We start from the raw sequence: 21,861 nt of genomic DNA on the forward strand, positions 1-21,861 counted from the left end.
ACAGACAGACAGACAGGCAAGACGAAGAACCTATAGACATGCAGACAAACCAAAAACAGACAGACAGACAAACTGACAAGACGAAGGATGGACAGACAAACTGACAAGACGAAGGATGGACAGACAAACTGACAAGACGAAGGATGGACAGACAGACTGACAAGACGAAGGATGGACAGACAAACTGACAAGACGAAGGATGGACAGACAGACTGACAAGATGAAGGATGGACAGACAAACTGACAAGACGAAGGATGGACAGACAAACTGACAAGACGAAGGATGGACCCTAGACAGACTGATAAGACAAGGATAGAAGACAAAAACAAAACAAAGGATGGACAGACAAACTGACAAGACGAAGGATGGACAGTCAAACTGACAAGACGAAAGATGGACAGAAAAACTGACAAGACGAAGGATGGACAGACAGACTGACAAGACGAAGGATGGACAGACAAACTGACAAGATGAAGGATGGACAGACAAACTGACAAGACGAAGGATGGACAGACAGACTGACAAGACGAAGGATGGAACGACAAACTGACAAGACGAAGGATGGACAGACAAACTGACAAGACGAAGGATGGACAGACAAACTGACAAGACGAAGGATGGACAGACAAACTGACAAGACGAAGGATGGACAGAAAAACTGACAAGACGAAGGATGGACAGACAGACTGACAAGACGAAGGATGGACAGACAAACTGACAAGACGAAGGATGGACAGTCAAACTGACAAGACGAAGGATGGACAGACAAACTGACAAGACGAAAGATGGACAGACAGACTGACAAGACGAAGGATGGACAGACAGACTGACAAGACAAAGGATTGACAGACAAACTGACAAGACGAAGGATGGACAGACAAACTGACAAGACGAAGGATGGACAGACAAACTGACAAGACGAAGGATGGACAGACAAACTGACAAGACGAAGGATGGACAGACAAACTGACAAGACGAAGGATGGACAGACAAACTGACAAGACGAAGGATGGACAGACAGACTGACAAGACGAAGGATGGACAGACAGACAGACAGACAAGAAGAAGAACGGACAGACAGACAGACAGACAAGCCAAAGAACGGACAGAAAAGACGAAGAACGGACGGTCAGACAAACAGACAGACAAGAAGAACGGACAGACAAGACAAAGAACGGCCAGAAAGACAAGCCAAAGAACGGATAGACAGACAGACAGACGGACGGAGAGGCAGACAAACGGAGATGAAAACGATGATACCCTAATGGCAGCACCTCTTGGAAGAAATAATAATCAAGAATACGAAGATAAAAGCAATAACAGAAGTAGCTAAAATATATATAAGATTATTATTATTATTATTATTGGAGAAACAAATCCACAGTTATGTATATACATAACTGTGGATTTGTTTCTCCATTTTAAGACTCATGCTACTATGAGTATTTTTAGTTATTATTATTATTATTATTATTATTATTATTATTATTATTATTATTATTATTAAAGCTACATGACTAACAGCAATTCGACAAGAAGTAGCCATTTGCCTTGACAGACTCGGGTGGTTGGGTTAGGTTAAACCGGCCTTATGTCAACGTGGGTCTTTGCCACAAGGCGGTCAGTAAGTGTGGTAAGATAAAGGACTTAATGTGGACCTCTGGACTCAATCTTGGCAAACAAATACATAGCTTGGCAGGTAATGATGGGGAACGGATCAGTAAACGATATGGCAGGCCCATATCACGGTGAACTGCAAACCTAAGATTTTTCTTTTTATGAACACGTTCGAGCCTCAGAAAAAAAAAAGCGCCAAAGTTTCTTCGGCGCAATCGAGTTTTCTGTACAGCCGCTACAGCGTTATAATCAAGGTCACCGATAATAGTTCTATCTTTCGGTGGTATCGATATAATGCTGTATGAGCCACGGCCCATCAAACTTTAACCACGGCCCGGTGGTGGCCTATCCTATATCGTTGCCAGAAGCACGATTATGGCTAACTTTAACCTTAAATACAATAAAAACTACTGAGGCTAGAGGGCTGCAATTTGGTATGTTTGATGATTGGAGGGTGGACGATCAACATACTAATTTGCAGCCCTCTAGCCTCAGTAGTTTTTAAGATCTGAGGGCGGACAGAAAAGGTGCGGACAGAAAAAAAGTGCGGACGGACAGACAAAGCGACACAATAGTTTTCTTTTACAGAAAACTAAAAGAGCAATATTTTAGTCTTCAAAAATCTTCCCAGGGATTCTTTCAAAAAGATATCATAAACGATCACAGTGACTGCTAAACCAGTGAGAGGAAAATTTGTGAAACTTCCAGGTTATAAATTATGAACTATTTTTTTGGAATGGCCCTCCAGAGCGTCTTTTTTTTTTTTTTTGACGTATCAAGAACACAACCAGTAACCCATCCAGAGCTTCTTGTTAACTGTACTTTGTGGTAGCTTAGAATTCAATTTCTTAATGCCTAATCCTGCCAATAATAAAAAAAAAAACACTAGGTATCGTCACTGCTGCTGGTAGAGTAATGCTAGTCTCTGTATCTACAGAGATTGTAAAAAATCACAAAAATATGCACGTGATTTGTTTGTCAGCTAAAGCCACAGGAGAAGCTTGAAAAGAAACGACAATAGTGTCAAGTACCTTCGTGTAAATAAGACATCTTCGGGGCCCCGACGATGTGTTATTTCCACGACAATATTTGGCATTGTTGTATATTTTCAAGATTTTCCTGTGGCTTCAGCTGATATCTACAGAGATACTGATATTAATACCTGAACGTCACATGCCTCATATTTCATTCTACCGTTCTGGGAATAAGTCAGTAGGATTCCGGGACGCAAATTCCTGAGATGCATGCTAGTATTGCACCAGTCCCGGTTTTTTTTTTTTTTTTTTTGCCATGCCCACAGGTTAGGGAGGGTTAGTTTAAACTAGATTAGTATTCAGTGAGTAATTTGGGTGTGGGAAACATAATGGGATTGTTTTCAAGAAAATTCTATGATTAGTTTTTAAGATATGGCGTCCCGCTTTCTTCAGGGAAAGGTCCCGTACTCGGCTACATCTCGGGAAAATGCTTCCGGGACCTTCATCCGACAGACGAAAGGACTCGAAATGGAAGTCCTCCCCCTCTGTTTGTGTTAGAGCGTGCTCCTCGTCTCACGGAGCACCGGTATCCGAATTCTGCGCAGGTGCAATGACGTCACGCTGCCCAGTTACAAAGGTCTTTTGTTCTTATTACGAATCCTTACCTCACCTCGAAGGTGCACGTTGTTTCCCACACTGATATCGGCCCGAGACTTGGAAATTCTGCCAAATGTTACGAAGAGCTTGGACTTCTTTCTCCTGTAAAATGATTGCATGCATTCGTGGAATTGTGAGGCTTCAAAGAGACCAGGGTTCAATCCCACGGAGGGGGAAGCGACTTGGGCCCCTTCCCTGAAGACTCTTAAGAAGATCTGTTGACCTAAGCAGTAGTTTTCCTTTTCTTGTCATCCCTCAGGTAATTGTGTAAGCGTGCTAGTTGTTTCGCAAGTTAACTGCTATTCAGGCCTCCGAACAGCATAGTATGGCAATGCTCAATAAAGTATATTATTATTATTATTATTATTATTATTATTATTATTATCGTATACAGTTAAACAAAAAACTCTCGCAACAAATGAAGGAGCCGATTGAGTAAGACAGTAGCGTTTCGAGGCTATATGGGAAAATCTCTCTCTCTCTCTCTGTATGTCTGTCTGTCTGTCTGTCTCTCTCTCTCTCTCATGGCACCGCCGTCGTCTGAGCGCCTGCCGCTAAAAGCTCCGAAACTTTCACCGAAATTTTATGAATGAAACTTACACCTCCCCCACCAACCTAGCATCACCCCCAACCCTCCACCCCCACCCCCATTACCAAGAGTTGTGGTTGGTGGTTGGAGGAGGATGGGGGGGAGAATGGGGGAGGAGAAATGGTGGGGAAACTGAGAATTACTAATTGTGGAAAACCCACCCGTTGGAAACTAAAGTGTTGGGGGGGGGGTTGTAACGGGGAAAGAGGCGGGGGAGGAGGAGGAGGAGGTGGGGGGTAAGAGGGCTAAGGGGGGTTGTCTTACAAATCAGTGAGTGGCAGTCACCGCAAATGCCGCCTCGAGCTGACAGTAAATGAGAGAGTGAATGAAAGGATGAATGAATGAATGAAGCAATGCTTGAGTGGAACGACGAATGAATGAGTGCATGAATGAATGAAGCTACGCTTGTACAGAACGATGAATGTATGAAAATTGGGTGAATAAATGAATGAATAAAATTTTGAATGAATGAAGCCATGCTTGTACAGAACGATGAATGTATGAAAATTGGGTGAATAAATAAATGAATAAAATTTTAAACGAATGAAGCCATGCTTGTACAAGACGATGAATGTATGAAAACTGGATGAATGAGTGAATAAATGTAAAATGAATGAAACCACATGAATGTAGCCATGCTTGAGCAGAACGATGCATGTGTGAAAAATGGATAGATGAATGAATGAGTGAAAAGATTAAAACTTGAACCACTGAATGAGGGAAACGGAGAATGAATAAAAGGATAAAGGAACGAAGTATGGCAGCATGAAAGGCTGAATGAACTGAATAACGAGAGGAGTAATTAGTGAAAAGCAAGATCATTAAATGATGAATAAATAAATAAATAAATAAATGAAACGAAGCACATGGTAAGGAAATTATGAATGAAACGAAGAATGAATGAGGTTCGCTGAGGGCGGTAACGAATTATCCTTTTTATACATTCATCCTATAATTTAAATAAAGTTTGATATTCATAATTTCACTCACGGATCCTATAATTTATATACTTCAGTCATTCATCCTCTCAACGATATAAATACTTTCATTCATCCATCATTTCATTTATTCATTATTCAATTTCACTCTTGTGTTTTTTGTACTTCCTAAAAAAAAAAAAGCTGTCAGTCATGCCTAGTGATATTCTGTAATTCGTGAAAATGAAAAGCATTATAGCAGAAATACTGTTAACAGTGGGCTTCAAAGATATGCAAATGAGGATACTGCCCCACTATAGGTTTTAAAGATATCCCAACGGTATTACTGCCAACCGTTGTTTAAAAAATGTCACTACGACAATGCAATGCTTTGAAAACCCGGGTCACAAGTATCCTTATTCCAAAAGTATTCGCAAACACAAAAGAAGTTTTGAAAAAGGATTCATTCACAGCACCAAAAAGACACTGGAAAGAAACTAACTTAAAAAATCACATTGAAAAATAACTAAACCTGAAGAAATGGGTTTCAAAAGAGGCGCTTGAAATGCCAAGACATCTTCAGGAATATATATATATTTCATGCATCTCTTTATCATTTTTTTAAATTAACAGAGTGGGCATTTGCGATACATTCCATACCACTTTAGTGAATCATCTATCTACTGAAGGACAAGTTGTAAACAGGTTGTTACAAAGTGTTGTAAGAGGCTGAAGGCGGTAAAGGAGAGGCCTGCTGTGGACCCGTGGACTTACAGACCACTAAGAGAAGATGAGCAGAAGAGAAAGAAAAGGTTCAGAACAACTCCTTCTTTCCATTCGGTGCGGAGAGAAAGCTCAGGAGAAATTGAACAGATTGCTGGAAAGTTGTAGACGGCGGGTGCTGTTATTATTTTTTTCTATTCGCCTGGTGATGGCCGCCGTTGAGAAAGGAGATGCCTGTCATTTGCGAAACTGAAAGGCGTGGTGTTGGTGCCTCCAATTCATGTGAATGGGGTTGGGTAATTTTGGCAATAGATGACGATAATGACTGTTTACCGCCGGGCGTGTAGCTGGCGACTACCAACGCTCGGAAATGATCATTATTTACTATCGGATGATCGACACCTTCACACAGACCCCGGGGGAAAGTTGGAATATTATTTCCTTTTAGTTTTCTGTAAAAGAAAACTATTGCGCCGGCTTCGTCTGTCCGTCCGCCCTCAGATCTCTTAAAAGCTACTGGGGCTAGAGGGCTGCAAATTGGTATGTTGATCATCCACCCTCCAGTCATCAAACATACCAAATTACAGTCCTCTAGCCTCAGTAATTTTTAAATTTTATTTGAGGTTAAAGTTAGCCATGATCGTGCATCTGGAAACGATATATGTAGGACAGACCGCCACCGGCCCGTGGTTAGTTTCTTGGGCCGCGGTTCATACAGCATTATGCCGAGACTACCAAAAGATAGATCTGTTTTCGGTGGCCTTGATTATACGACGTATAGAAAACTCGATTGCTCCAAAGAAACTTCGGAGCAATTTTTACTTTTTTTTTTTTTTTTTGAGATTTATGGTTGTAATGCCTACGTGTTCTACACGTGTACTGGAAGGCATATTACGTAGCGATTTGCCCAGAGGGGCAACACAAGTTGCTGTCATATCGAAAAGAATGAGCGAGGAAAGCTTTGAGACAGTTGCCAGAGGCGTGGCTGATAAAAAAAAAAGTCTTGGGTTTAGCAACATAGACTAAAATAGCGCCTGATTGACAGAATAAATGATTTATTATTTTTGGGGTGATTTTAGGTGATTTTATATTTTGTACCCGCAAGAGTAGTGAAAAAACCAAGACATTTACTGAAGCACTGGTCCCCAAAAGGCACCAGTGAGATTTCCAGATCTCCCACATATTTTTACACGAGGCTTTGAATGGAGACAGGTAAAAAATACCTGACATTTTTCCTCTATTATTTCCTTCGGGGCGGGGGGAGGGGGGAGAAGCCTTCCGGCTTACCCAAAGCTCAATGGGCGCACTGGCAGCAGAGGCGGCCACTCAGTGGCAGCGCCGAGACTTCCAGAGACTGTGGAAGCCGTGAATAAAGAGAAGGTCCAAAATACCTGGCATTTTTTCCCTTTCTTTGGACCGCGGGGAAGACAAATTAGTTAAACAGCCTAGGAGATTAAGGGATGATCACAGGCCCATATGCCGGTGGGTTCCTGGAGGGGCGACGTCAATTGGGAAGCCATTTCCGCTTTTGGTCTCTCTCTCTCTCTCTCTCTCTCTCTCTCTCTCTCTCTCTCTCTCTCTCTCTCTCCTGTAAATTGAAGACCTGTGAATACTTTGGGTTTGTTCTAAACATTTCTATATTAGGTACTGAGTTGCCAGCGAAGAAAAATTGTAATTGAATTATTATTATTATTATTATTATTATTATTATTATTATTATTATTATTATTATTATTATTATTATTATTGCTGAGAAATTCATAATCTCGTGAAAAACAGTCCGTGTAATAAAAATCCACAATTATATATGCTTTTGTATTTTACTTAGTAATATACTTTATTATATAATTGTGGATTTTTATTACATATTGTTATTATATTATTATTATTATTATAGGACAAGCCCACCACAGGGGCCACTGACATGAAATTCAAGTTTCCAAAGAAAATGGTGTTCATTAAAATGGAGTGACAGAGGGTAATGGGAAATACAGAAAGGAAGAAGAGATCACTTTTAAAAAATAAAAATAAATAAATCAACAAATTAATAAATTGAAAAGCACAGAAAAATTATTGAAAGAAACCTGAAACAAAATTTGATGAAAAATAGAGAAACATCAATCGAAGAGTGTGCTTGAAAACTGTTAAATAAATTGCCTAAAGACAAAGAAAAAACTACTGCGACAAAAACAAGTAAATAACGCGTCGAAGTTTCTTTGGCGCAATCGAGTTTTCTGCACAGCGTATAACGCTGTGTGAAACTCTCAGCCACGGACCATGAAACTCTCAGCTGCGGCCCATGAAACTTTCAGCCACGGCCCGGTGGTGGCCTGTATTGTTGGCACCTATAGCGGTGCCAGACGCACGATCATGGCTAACTTTAATCTTAAACAAGATAAAACTTACTGAGGCTAGAGGGCTGCAATTTGGTATGTTTGATGATTGGAGGGTGGATGAGCAGCATGCCAATTTGCTGCCCTCTAGCCTCAGTAGTTTTTAAGATCTGAGGGCGGACAGAAAAAGTGCGGGCGGACAGACAAATAGCCATCTCAATAGTTTTATTTCACAGAAAATTAAAAAAGGAAAGGAATGGAATAATGAAGTCAAAATAGGAAACCTAATAAATTGCTAAAAAAAAAAAAATTGGTATAATATGAATGTTTATCTTCTCGAAAAATGGAAGAAAACTGAAAAGTAGAAAATGAACATTATAATGCGATTTTTAAAATCTTTTAAAGAAAAGTAGGGAATCAAAACGTAATAAACAGAAATCTACCAGAATAATCACATTTCGAAAAATAAAAAGGAAAAAAAATCTACAAATAACAAATTGGAAAAAAGTGTCCCAGAAAGACTTACACTCAATTTCTCGAAAAAGGAGAACATATTATTATTATTATTATTATTATTATTATTATTATTATTATTATTATTATTATTAATCAGATGATGAACCCTATTCATGTGGAACAAACCACTGACTTGAAATTCAAGTATGCAAAGAATATTATGGTGTTCTTTTTGTGAGAAGAAACAGAAGGTATTAGGAAATACAGAAAGAAAAGATCAGTTATTAGGAAAAAAAACCAAAGAACAAATGAATAAACAAATAATAAAAATGTGAGTCAAAAATATTAAAATGCAAAGAGAATTGTTTTGGTGTAGTAATGCATTGCATTTTCGCTTGAACTTTTGTAGTTCCCATGCTGGCGTCAGGCCGGCTTGGGCTAAGAAGAAGAAGAAGAAGAAGAAGAAGAAGAAGAAGGAAGATGGTCAGTATAAGAAGAAGAAGAAGAAGAAGAAGAAGGAAGATGGTCAGTATAATAACGGGAAACCAGAAGCAGGAAAAGGTAAACAAATGAACTGATCGATGGTTAAAAGGAGGAATTTGACCTCTGTCCATGAAAGTTCCGGTGGTTTGAGGTTAATAGAAATACTGCGACGCGTTTCCAGCGTTATCTAACTTTTTTATGATTTATTAAAACAAACGATTTATTTTCCACAGTGTTGAAATACTTCTCTCTTGAGAGAGAGAGAGAGAGAGAGAGAGAGAGAGAGAGAGAGAGAGAGAGAGAGAGATTCTGTTTGCATTTCGAAACTTGACAGGTCGTCGAAATATTTTTCTATGACTTTCATTGCTACGATGATTTTCAGAGAGAGAGAGAGAGAGAGAGAGAGAGAGAGAGAGAGAGAGAGAGAGAGAGATAAGAAATTCTAGTGCATTTCTGAACTTGAGTCATGATGAAGTATTTTCTATGATTTTCAGAGAGAGAGAGAGAGAGAGAGAGAGAGAGAGAGAGAGAGAGAGAGAGAGAGAGAGAGAGAGAGATTCTCTTTGCATTTCGAAACTTGAGAAGACGTCGAAATATTTTCCTATGACTTTCATTGCTACGATGATTTTCAGAGAGAGAGAGAGAGAGAGAGAGAGAGAGAGAGAGAGAGAGAGAGAGAGAGAATTCTGGTGCATTTCGAAATTTGAGGTCATGTTGAAGTATTTTCTACGACACTGATTACTACGATGATTTTCAGAGAGAGAGAGAGAGAGAGAGAGAGAGAGAGAGAGAGAGAGAGAGAGAGAGAGAGAGTCTTTTTTTAATGTGTCAGTCTATTTTGCAAGACTTGGGATTATATTGCAATATCCCATATGACATTTATCACGACGAAACCGAGATGATCTGCCACCACCCGCAGAGAGAGAGAGAGAGAGAGAGAGAGAGAGAGAGAGAGAGAGAGAGAGAGAGATTCCCAGGAGCCGGGAAAGGAATGCAGTAAATGCTCAGAGGTCTCCCTCATCCTCATTCGAGTCCTTGTCATCCCTCACCTCCAATAAGGGCTCAGGGTTTGACGACTGTGGTGGTGGCGTGGCTGAAGACGGCCCATGCCACTTTTTTTTTTTTTTTTTCTTTCTTTTTTTTGGCACGTCTTAAGCGACGCATAAAGGAACAACACGTGGTTCGGGCCTCTCTCCAGACGTACGCACAAGCACGAACTTGACGCAGGATTCATACGCTCATTCATCAGTTAAAGAGCGCAGAGACACGAGTATGTTTTGAAACGGAACATACGAACGCAGAAGACAACTCGAGTCGAGAATATCAATAGATGAAACAGTCTCACTCACATTTGAGAAAGAGGGGAACGTTGTAGGGGAGGGGGCGGGGAAGGGGTTTGTGGGAAGCAGATGATAAGAGACCCTGAGGGGAAGGGAGGAAGGGGTAGGTGGTGGTTAGTAAAGGGGGTGTGGGGGGGAGACGGGTTGAAGAGACAGGGAATTGGCGTCATTACGTTATTAGGGGTTTTTGCAGCAACAATAACCCTCTTGATGTTATAATTCTTTCAAATGCGCTCTCCCGCGCGCCACGGTTTCTCCTCGCAACATCCGGTTGGAGCTGATTGTACGCACGTACATACACACGCACACGCACACACACACACCCAAACTGTGTTTTTTATAACACTTCTTTTCCCAGAATGATGATAAAAGTACGTACATTGCTTCAGCACATCCAATCGCAATACTTCGAAATCACGCGGAAGCTGACGCAACCGGGATGGTAAAACCTAATCTCGAACTTTTTTTCCTACTGACGACGACGAAGACCGAGCCGGAATCCGAACGAGGACATCAGGGGGCCCCATGAATGAATTTCAATGATGAATGAAACTGCTGCCAAGACTCGCCGCCCGCCGTCTTCCCTACTACTTCCTCCTCCTCCTCCTCCATGGAAGATTTGGAACCTTCTTCGATGACAACAGATTCTCTGTTGATGTTCACAAACGAAAGCGTTTGGTCGCTTTCAAATTTGCTTTTTCTCCCAAACCTTTATCACTGACTTTGCTTATTCCGAGACATAACCAAGAGTTTTTCATAAACACTTACACACACACATATATATATAAATACATACATATATGTATAAACACAAACACATATATGTACACAGTACATACCTATATATATATATATATATATATATATATATATATATATATATATACATATACTGTATGTATATATATATATATATATATATATATATATATATATATATATATATATATATATATATATATATATATATATACACATACATACAGACATACACAGAGAGAGAAAGAGAGAGAGAGATATTAAATTGATTTATCATTACAAGTTTGATACAGGGTGTACTGTACTATTACTGAAAAGGGCCTTGACCGGTTATCCGACTTTTCTGACGCATGCAACTGCAAACATTTATTTCTGTCACCTATTTTTTATTTTCCTGCGACCTTCTTGTTATCTGAGTGCCCTGTTTTTCTTTTCTTTCGTCAGCGTCATTTCCTGCGAAATAATTGATAACAGTAATATTATTATACGAAATAATTGATAACAATAATATTATTATACGAAATAATTGATAACAATAATATCATCATAGAAAATAATTAATAGCATTTATATCATCATACGAAATAATTAACAGCAATTATAATATCATACGAAATAATTAATAACAATAATGTCATATGAAATAATTAATAACAATTATATCATATGAAATCATTAATAACAATTATATCATATGAAATCATTAATAACAATTATATCATACGAAATCATTAATAACAATCATATCATACGAAATAACTAATAACAATTATATCATACGAAATAACTGATAACAATTATATCATATGAAATAATTAATAACAATTATAACATCATACAAAATAATTAATAACAATTATATCATACGCAATAATTGCTAACAATTACATCATACGAATTAATAATAATGATATACGAAATAATTAATAACAATTATAATATCATATGAAATAATTAATAGCAATTATAATAACATAAAAACATAAAAGCATTCAAAGAACGTCAGAAGTCGGCGATATAAATATACTCTCATTTTTGCATGAAAGCCATTCAGTTTGAATAGACAAAATTACATCAATAATAATAATTCCTTTTGCATTATTATTATTATTATTATTATTATTATTATACAGTTGCTCATCCGATGGGAGGGCCCAGGCAACTTGGATGGGTGACCAACAAGAGTCTCTCGGACATCCACGTTTCGAGGTGTGGTGCTAGCAACCTCATCGCCACAAAGTACTTGCTGAAAACAGGTATGGAGAGAATTTTGGAGCCACCCATCCAAAACAAAAAGGGTTTTAGGTGAACAAATAATAATAATAATAATAATAATAATAATAATAATAATAATAATAATAATAATAATAATAAGAAGAAGAAGAAGAAGAAGAAGAAGAAGAAAAGAAGAAGAAGAAAGGAATAATGTAAACATAAGATCTGCTAAGCTATAAGTCTTTTAACATGTGGCCTATGGTAGCCAACAGGGTGGATCTGGGATCTTTCACAAATATATATATATATATATATATATATATATATATATATATAAAAAATTAAAAGTGAGTGTGTGTGTGTGTGTGTGTGTGGTGTGTGTGTGTGTGTGTATCAAAGTCCATATATTGGTTCAGCTGTTACTATATGAATATCGAAGCGACAGTTGTGTTGTATATTTCTCAGGAACCATCTTGATGGTGAAACGGCTTAATATATATACAGTATATATATATATATATATATATATATATATATATATATATATATATATACATGTATACATGATATATATAGATATACAAATACACATATATATTTTTTTTTATACATATGTTTCTTACTTTCATCAGCATTCTGCTCTGTTGTACTTCATTCAGCTCTATGCATTCCCTATCACAGGTGATAGCAAAGGAAACGGAGCTAAACAAGAAGAATTACAAATAAATACTGATATTTTAAGATTCCACAAGAAATGGAAACGTCCGCCTTTTTCTCCTTAATCTTTTCCTACTGAGAAGCAACAATTCATAATAAGTAAGATTTCTTAAGCAAAACTGGCCCCGTAAGGATTATTTTAATTTGGTCATGTTTTTAGTTTTCTGTAAAAGAAAACTGTTTGCCGGCTTTGTTTGTCCGTCCGCACTTTTTTCTGTCAGCACTTTTTCTCTCCGCCCTCAGATCTTAAAAACTACTGAGGCTAGAGGGCTGCAAATTGGTATGTTGATTATCCACGCTCCAAGCATCAAACATACGAAATTACAGCCCTCTAGCCACAGTAGTTTTTATTTTATTTACGGTTAAATTTAGCAATAATCGTGCTTCTGGCAACGATATAGGACAGGCCACCACCGGGCCGTGGCTAAAGTTTCATGAGCTACGGCTCATACAGCATACCGAGTCCACCGAAAGCTAAATCTATTATCGGTGGTCTTGATTACACGCTGTAGCGACTGTATAGAAAACTCGATTGCGCCGAAGAAACTTCGGCGCATTTTTTGCTTATTTATCATTTGGTGTCGCAAATGGCGACGGTCATCTGCGCAGGCTTTGTCAGGGGACAGAACAGGGTGAGGTAACCCGTATTTTTTATAGTAAAAAAAAAGAAAAAAAAAAAAAAGATGGTAAAATGGGCCAGTGTCTGAAGGCGAAAGAATCTTTTTACTTTGTTAGGCTTCAGGACTCCTATATTTTGAAAATAATCTACTACTACTACTACTACTACTACTAATAATAATAATAAAAGAAGAAGAATAGGAAGAAGAAGGAAGCAGACTCTCCTAAACAAGCCCTGTTCAATAGGACGGCCTTAGCTGTATCATTCGACTTAATTTCATACCGAGTCTTCTCCCCTATAATTCTTTTCTCTTCCACGTTAATATTGGACAACAATAATTCCCGTGTTCATAATATATATATATATATATATATATATATATATATATATATATATATATATATATATATTTTTTTTTTTAATTCCACTTGTTATCACCCCTAATAATTTCTATATTGTTAAGTAACTCCACAGAGAGGGGAATAATGGTTTGACTTCAGTAAAAATAAAACATCATTCTCCGTAACGTTTTATTTGATTATTATTATTATTATTATCATTATTACATCTAGTGATTTAATGAGGCAGTATTATAAGAAGTATTGCTACCTTTGAAAATTATTATTATTATTATTATTATTATTATTATACAACTGAGCGAATGACGAATATACGTAATAATGAAACTAGCAAGATAACCCATTATAACATGTTTACTAAATCAAGATTAAGAACATATGATCAATATAGTAAACAACACGTCAAACGCTGCGTCCAAGGCACAAGCTTCTCCTGGGAGAACCGTTATCTCAAATGCGGTTACGTATTTTTAAATGTACTTGCTCAAGATACATACTTCCAAACAGATCATACTGTGTTGGGTACAAGTATGAAGTATTCCCTTACATACTATTTTCGGTGTTAAGTGTGTGTGTGTTTGTCGTGAGTAGGGGTGGAAAGGTGCAGGGATGTTATTTATATAAATAAATAAGATCATTGTATGACAACACAAATAACAGCGTGATATACATGGCATTATTTTTACTCCCCACTTTTAACGGTTTGACTCAAATTCTCGTTCTCTCGCTAGTTCACCTTTCCTATCTCCGTCTTCCACTCGGTTGCTATAATTATCAGAATGGGAAAGTAACTGCCATACTCGTAACACCCGTTAGAAAAAAAAAAAAAAATAGTGTGAAAAATCGCTATGTGGCAACTCCCTGGAGCTAAAACCGCGTGAATGGTCGTCGAATGAATGGAGAGAGAGGCTACGCGTGCGCAGATTCGAAACATTTTCCCGAATAACTTGGACCATTTTCATTTTGTTGCGTTCGCTTGCTGTTCAAACGGAAGTATGACTCCAATAATGTTATTTAGGGTATCTGATATTCATATTTCTATACTGGAAGAAGTTGGGACAAGTTATAAGTTCTAATATCTGGAATATGACATTTCTGAAAACCTAACGACCGAAATGTAGTGGAAACTGAACGAAGACTTTCGCTCGTCATACCAGGCCGAGTTTCCCAAGGAGCTTGGGAATGCCGGAGAATGAATGGAAAGCTAAGCAATGTCATGCCTCCTGTTCTCCTTACTCTCCTCCGTGTGTGTGTGTGTGTTTGTGCGTGCGTCTATGTGTGTGTGTGTGTGTGTATGTGTGCATCCGTGTGGGCCTGCCTTCTATGTATACAACTGTAGGTTTCTGACGATTGTGGTAGAGTTTACATGTTTGTCTTTGCTTGTGTTTTGCTTGTTATTTTGAACACTTTTTATTGCTATTTTTCTGAATGACTCTCTCTCTCTCTCTCTCTCTCTCTCTCTCTCTCTCTCTCTCTCTCTCAGAAACACACTCTGGCTATTTCTGAGTGGGAGAGCGCTTGGATCGTAATCCTCTTAACTATTTTTAATTAAAAGAGGCAGCGTTGAAGGCGTGTGGGTCGCCAAAGTCCGTAGGATAAGAGCAGAATTAAATCAAAGTTTATGAGCTTTTGATGCATCTCTCTCTCTCTCTCTCTCTCTCTCTCTCTCTCTCCCGTTTCATATATTTTGGTGACTGGATCTAGTCCATACGTATATTTATAACCTTACTACAATAGCGTTACAGAGTTTCAAGATCTCAACAGACAGAGAGAGAGAGAGAGAGAGAGAGAGAGAGAGAGAGAGAGAGAGAGAGAGAGAGGAGGGTGTGGGAGGGTAATTTTGACTACGTTCTTCCCGTATTTCCCTAGAATTGTCTTGGACTGCAATGAAAATTCAGGTCTGTTTTTGTTCACCTCTGTATCTCTCCGAAAACACAGACACACACACACACACACACACACACACACACACACACACACACACACACATATATATATATATATATATATATATATATATATATTATTCAGTGGTGAAACCTAGTCATATGGAACAAGCCCACAGGGGCCATTGAATTGAAATCAAGCTTCCAAAGATTATGGTGTTCAACAGGAAGAAGTAAGGGGAAATACAGAAAGAAGAGATCCCACTTGTCAAAAAAGACAAAAAAATAAACTAATAAATAGCTAAAAAAGTATTAAAGTGCAAGAAAAATAGTATTAGGGAAGTAATGCATTGCATCTATGCTTGAACTTCTGGAGTTCCAACTGCACGACATCTCTTGGAGGCTGTTCCACAGTCCAACGGTGTGAGGAATGAAGGAACTCTGGGACTGTGAAGTTCGACAGAGGCACATTTACTGCGTATTGGTGCTGCTGTTCAGCGAATCTGGTTGCTCTCGGCAGATAAAGGGGATCAGGGATCAACTGTGAATGTGAAAGATCCCTGTTGAAATGTAACTTATGACAAAGTAACAAACAAGAGACCATCCGTCGATGGTCCAAGCCATAACTTCTGCTATTAGGAAACAGAAACCTACCACAATGAACCACTCTATCTAAAAGAGATAAATCTCTGGTAGAGGCAGACATCCACACCGGAGAACAGTATTCCAGTAAAGGAAGTACAAATGACCTAAAATAGGTTGCACTAATTTTATCACTGTTATAAACATATGAGGTCTTTCGAACAATGTCTAACTTTAGTGCGACATTTGCTGAAACTTTCATTAGATGTTTCTCAAAAGTCAGATGTGAGTCGAAAGTTACACCTAGAACAGTCAAAGCTTCGGACTCAGTGAGCAAAGTCCCATCCACCTGTAGGGGAGGATGGGGTGGGAAATCTGTACGAGATCTGGAATTCAGTTGTATGCAATCTGTTTCTGATTGTTATCATTTTTAATGTTTTTACTACTATTCTCAATGTTAGTACTGTCATTACCAGTATTATAATCTGCTATTTTTTGCCACCACTTCAGCAACTGTGTGGTTATTGCCAATTATCATTTTATCTCACGTGTCTAAATTGGGTGTACTGTACTGTTTTCACTTTGTATATCCCATGTATATGGCCCTGAGCCGAAATAAAGATATTATTATTATTATTATTATTATTATTATTTTCGTTTTACTGTAGTTCATTATTACCGACTTATTATCCGGTCCATGTCCCGACTTATTATCATTTCTCATAAGCGGAGACTTTTCACCCACAAGTTTGCATCATCGGCATGCCGAACAACCTTGTTTTCAAGCCAATAACCATGCCACTAATTTCTTAATATTTTAGTAATAACATACTAATTTCTTAATAGCCTCGTCATAACATACCCTTAATACCCTGATCATACTGTCCATGTCATAACATACTAATTTCTGAATGTTGTAATAACATACTCTTAATTTCTAACATACTAATTTCGGAATGCTCTTGTAATAACATACTAATTTCTTAATACCTTTGTCATAACATACTAATTTCTTAATGCTCTTGTAATAACATGCTAATTTCTCAATACCCTTGTCATAACATACTAATTTCTTAATACTCTTATCATAACATTAATTTCTTAATACCCTTTTCATAACATATTAATTTCTTAATTACAAAATTAACATACTAATTTCTTTATACTTTGATAATAACATAGTAATTTCTTAATACTTTATTAATAACACACTAATTTCTTAATACCCTTTTCATAACATATCAATTTTTAATTAAAAAAAATAACACCAATTCCTTAATACTTTAGTAATAACACACAAATTTCTTAATAGCCTCGTCATAACACACTAATTTCTTAATACCCTTGTCACAGCACACTAATTTCTTTATACCCTTGTTATAACACACTAATTTCTTAATACCCTTGTCATAACATACTAATTTCTCAATACCCTTTGTAGTGACACCTATGTAACGTTTATCAGATGAATGGAACAGAAAATACTATAGTTTACAATACACATTAATAAAAATAAAAGCCACGGAAGCAAGAAATTAATCCAATAAATTGCACATTTGAAGATAATTTACGTTGTTCTTGCATGCACTAACCCTAAGTCCTTGGACAAGGGCTTCAGGTTTGCATATCTGAGGAAAATTCAGATTATCTTAAAAGTGTGAATTATCTTCACTGCATCGAGAGGCAGAAGAGGAAAGGTCGGGGTCGGGGTGGGGGAAGGGGAGAGAAAAAAGTAACATTTCAATATAACATTTCACCTCACAATAGTGAGGGAACGAAAAAGAAAAATAATTTAGTTTGAGATATACACCCACACACGAAGTGAGAGAGAGAGAGAGAGAGAGAGAGAGAGAGAGAGAGAGAGAGAGAGAGAGAGAGAGACTTAAGGGCTTAATATTGTAAATAAAGCTATCTTTCTATTAAATATTTTATATTTTTGCTTGCATAAGAAGAAAAGAGCCGTATAGTGCAATAAACACCCCCCCACACACACACACACACACACACATATATATATATATATATATATATATATATATATATATATATATATATATATATATACATATACATATTAACTTTCAGTTCTCAGCCACTCTTTTAGGATGTGGTTGCTGGCCCCACGCCCTTGCCAACCCTAGCTGCGACCCATCACAGTCAGCTAATCACTCGGTACATTATTCACTTACTTATATAGGCAATAGATTTTTACAGGAAAAGTTATATATATATATATATAATATATATGTATACATTTATTTATTTATTTATCTATATACCTATATACAAAACCCATGGTATTTGAACACTTGTCCATCATAACCATAGAGAGAGAGAGAGAGAGAGAGAGAGAGAGAGAGAGAGAGAGAGAGAGAGAGAGAGAGAGAGCTTCGAAGGCAATGATACTTTCACAAGAGGATTATTTTCCAAGGTTCCGCAACATGTTTCCCGTGGGAGGTAAACACCCCTCCCCCCCGCCCTCTCCCACACCGAAATGAAATGAAAATAAAAACTGGTAGAAGACGAAGACGAATGAAGAAAACTGCAAGAATGACATTGAAGAGAAGAAGAAGAAGAAGAGAGCGATAAAGGGACTTGAAGGGAGAACGAAATAAATAAATAAATAAAAAAAAGGTTATTTTGGTTTCCATCCGTCTCGAACCGAAAGAGAAAAAGTGGGCGTGAAGTAATAATCTGCTGGAGGATACAGCCGCCCACGCGCTCTCAGAACTTGACAATGGGGGCCGCCAGGAGTGCGTAGGGCGGGGGAGGAGAAACTGTATCCCCGTAACTTCTACTGAGGGCACGAAGGAGGAAATCATTCACATCGAACACAGGAGGAGCGTGGATGGGGCCTTTGATTAGGGCCACGTCACAGTGGTGTGGGGTCACACGCCCCCAAAAAAGCCTCCTCCCCCCAACTCCTCCTCCTCCTCCTCTTCTACGTCACCGGATGTGACACCAAGGCTTTTCGGGACGGGAGACTGACTGTCATTCTCCGGTGGGCGTGAATGGAAGTGCGCAGGCGGGCGGACGGAGAGTGGGTGGGTGGGTGGTCGCCCACTGTTGCTATAGGTTCCCTTTTTTTATTTGGACGCTTCTCTCTCTCTCTCTCTCTCTCTCTCTCTCTCTCTCTCTCTCTCTCTCTCTCTGTCTCGGAAATAATTCCATATTACCTCCAAGGTTATAAGTTTGGTCCTGGTATTATGTGTCTGTTTGTTTGCTGTCTTCATGGTATTTATTATTATTATTATTATTATTATTATTATTATTATTATTATTACTGAAAATGATTAAGCATTAACATTTAAATCAGAGATGACTTTGTATTCCAGTGCCGAGGTAAGCATTTCTGACAGTCCTCTCCTTTGTGGAATTCCTCACGATATTAATTTCCCCACTTGTGGGAACATTTTTTCTCTCCCCCTCCATTCTGTTTTATGCTTCAAGTTTCATTCAACGTACAATAAAGAAAATGGAGAGATGTATAGCTATAGGGAATATATATATATATATATATATATATATATATATATATATATATATATATATATATATATACATATACATATATTTATCTATATATCTATATACACACATATTTACATATATATATAATTTATGTAAATATGTTTTACTTTAATATCTGGATTCTTATCTATTCGTTATACTTCAGCTTTCATTAATAAAGTTTGTCGTAAGTTCATCAACACGCCCTCCTAACCACTCATAGGACCGGCACGAGTGTTACTGATAGAAGGTAGTTTTTGCCTAAAAAAAAAAATGGTCTAAATGATTTAAGCATCAACTGTATCTTCATTCTCTCGTTTCGTCAGTTTTCAAAAGTAAATTCTTCCATAGTAGGTCTAACGTCATCGTCGTCATAGTGTCTGAAATCATGCTTTGAAAAGCGAACATGAAGTAATAATAATAATAATAATAATAATAATAATAATAATAATAATAATAATATCCTTTATTTCAGCCCCGCGATGATGCATCTAACTTTCTCTCAACAAAGAAGTAAACAACAAGTAATAATAATAATAATAATAATAATAATAATAATAATAATAATAATAATAATAGGTCATATTAAAAAGGATGGCTGTATTATGCGAATTTATCTTATATAGTGTCTTTTCTATCTTCCTTATGATTCGCTTTTCAGGCTCAGCGATGTTAGTCAGCAACTGGCCGATATTCATGTTGGAAAATATCCAATCAGAAATCGTTCGTCTGGATTCAGGTTCTAATAATAATAATATCCTTTATTTCAGCTCAGGGCCGTATACATGGAGCATACAAGTACAATACACATAATCTAGATACATAAGATAATATGATAAAAGTAATAATCGGCAGTATTTACACAGTTGCTGAAGAAGTAGAAAAAACAGCATTTATAATAATGGTAATGACAGTGATTATACGGAGAATAATGGTAACAAAAAATATTAAAAATGATAACAATTAAAAATACAGATTGCAGACGATTAATGCCAAGGTCATTCTCAATGCTCAGTTCCTGTTGTCAATAGGAATTCAGCAGACTACAGCATCTACTCTGCCCTAAAATGGAAGACTGTAGTATCTCGAAAAATACAGAACTGAGAAAAATGGTAGACACTCCCTTGCCTTACTACTGATTTTGCAGATACTGCAAATGGGACCCTCTAAATTCTCGTGGAAAGCACTGAAGAATCATTCTGAAACTGCAGTAACTTGCGTATTAGTGTTTCACGAGCCCAATAGGTGGCATATCTCGATTTCGAAAATTTTGCAGAGACTGCAATTTTCCATTACATTATCTTCAGTACGGCGTATCTACGGAACTTCGCCTACATGAAGATAGGTGATTTTAAAACTGATGCAGACTTATGCATTTGGTGATGACCTGAAGACGTTTCAGGAACTGCAAATGTCATCCCCCAACCATTTAATCACGAACAGTTCACTTTTCCTCGAGAAATGATATTCCCTGAACGCTTAGTTTTGACAGAAAGCACACCAGTGGTGCCACCTAGTATCAAGACCTGGCACCATTTCAATGGATTTTCAATAGTCACGATGCCGTGCTGTATTTACATATTCACAAGCACCATTTTTTGACGAGGCGGTTGGGTGTTTAATCCATAAATTATGCGAGTATGATGTCTGCCCTAGATAGTGAGTGACTCACGCAGGCGCAGAAGGAGATGAGTTATCTACAAAGCAGCTGAGAGTTACTTCGTTCATGAACAGATCAGACGTGTTCGTTTCTGTGAAATCATCATTTTTCTGCGCTACTAAAACCACTCTTGTTTACCAACTGGCAGCCTTCAAGAACTGGCGGATATGATGGTAGTCATTCTGAACGCATCAAAACAAACCGCAGAGTTAAGGCGCTCTGTAGAGAGGTCCTCGAACTGCTCTCATTCACTCAGCTCGAGATTCTAAAAGGGTACAAGTTGAGGCAAGCATCCCCATCAGAGGAATTAATGCAAAAGATCTTGCAAAAGACCTTAGGTGTCGGGAATGAGCATCAGCGGGACCCTAGAAGCCTGTAAATAGTAGAACTCGTAGGGAAGGAATCTTACATTCGCGGATTAATCCATCGAGAAAAAAAAAATAACAAAACAAACGAATGAATTT

General features: G+C 37.7%; 1 protein-coding gene across 1 annotated transcript in view; it reads left to right on the forward strand.

Moving 5' to 3' along the window:
• The window catches only part of LOC136841999 (high mobility group nucleosome-binding domain-containing protein 5-like), a 47,773-nt gene that overhangs the window by 13,279 nt on the left and 12,633 nt on the right, over positions 1-21,861 (forward strand). The window contains exons 2-3 of the mRNA XM_067109401.1: positions 8,677-8,828; positions 18,332-18,399. Of these exons, the coding sequence (XP_066965502.1) occupies positions 8,677-8,828; positions 18,332-18,399 (220 nt within the window). The remainder of the gene's footprint in view (positions 1-8,676; positions 8,829-18,331; positions 18,400-21,861) is intronic.

The sequence above is a fragment of the Macrobrachium rosenbergii genome, chromosome 9 (genome assembly GCF_040412425.1).
Source record: "Macrobrachium rosenbergii isolate ZJJX-2024 chromosome 9, ASM4041242v1, whole genome shotgun sequence".
NCBI classification, from domain to species: domain Eukaryota; kingdom Metazoa; phylum Arthropoda; class Malacostraca; order Decapoda; family Palaemonidae; genus Macrobrachium; species Macrobrachium rosenbergii.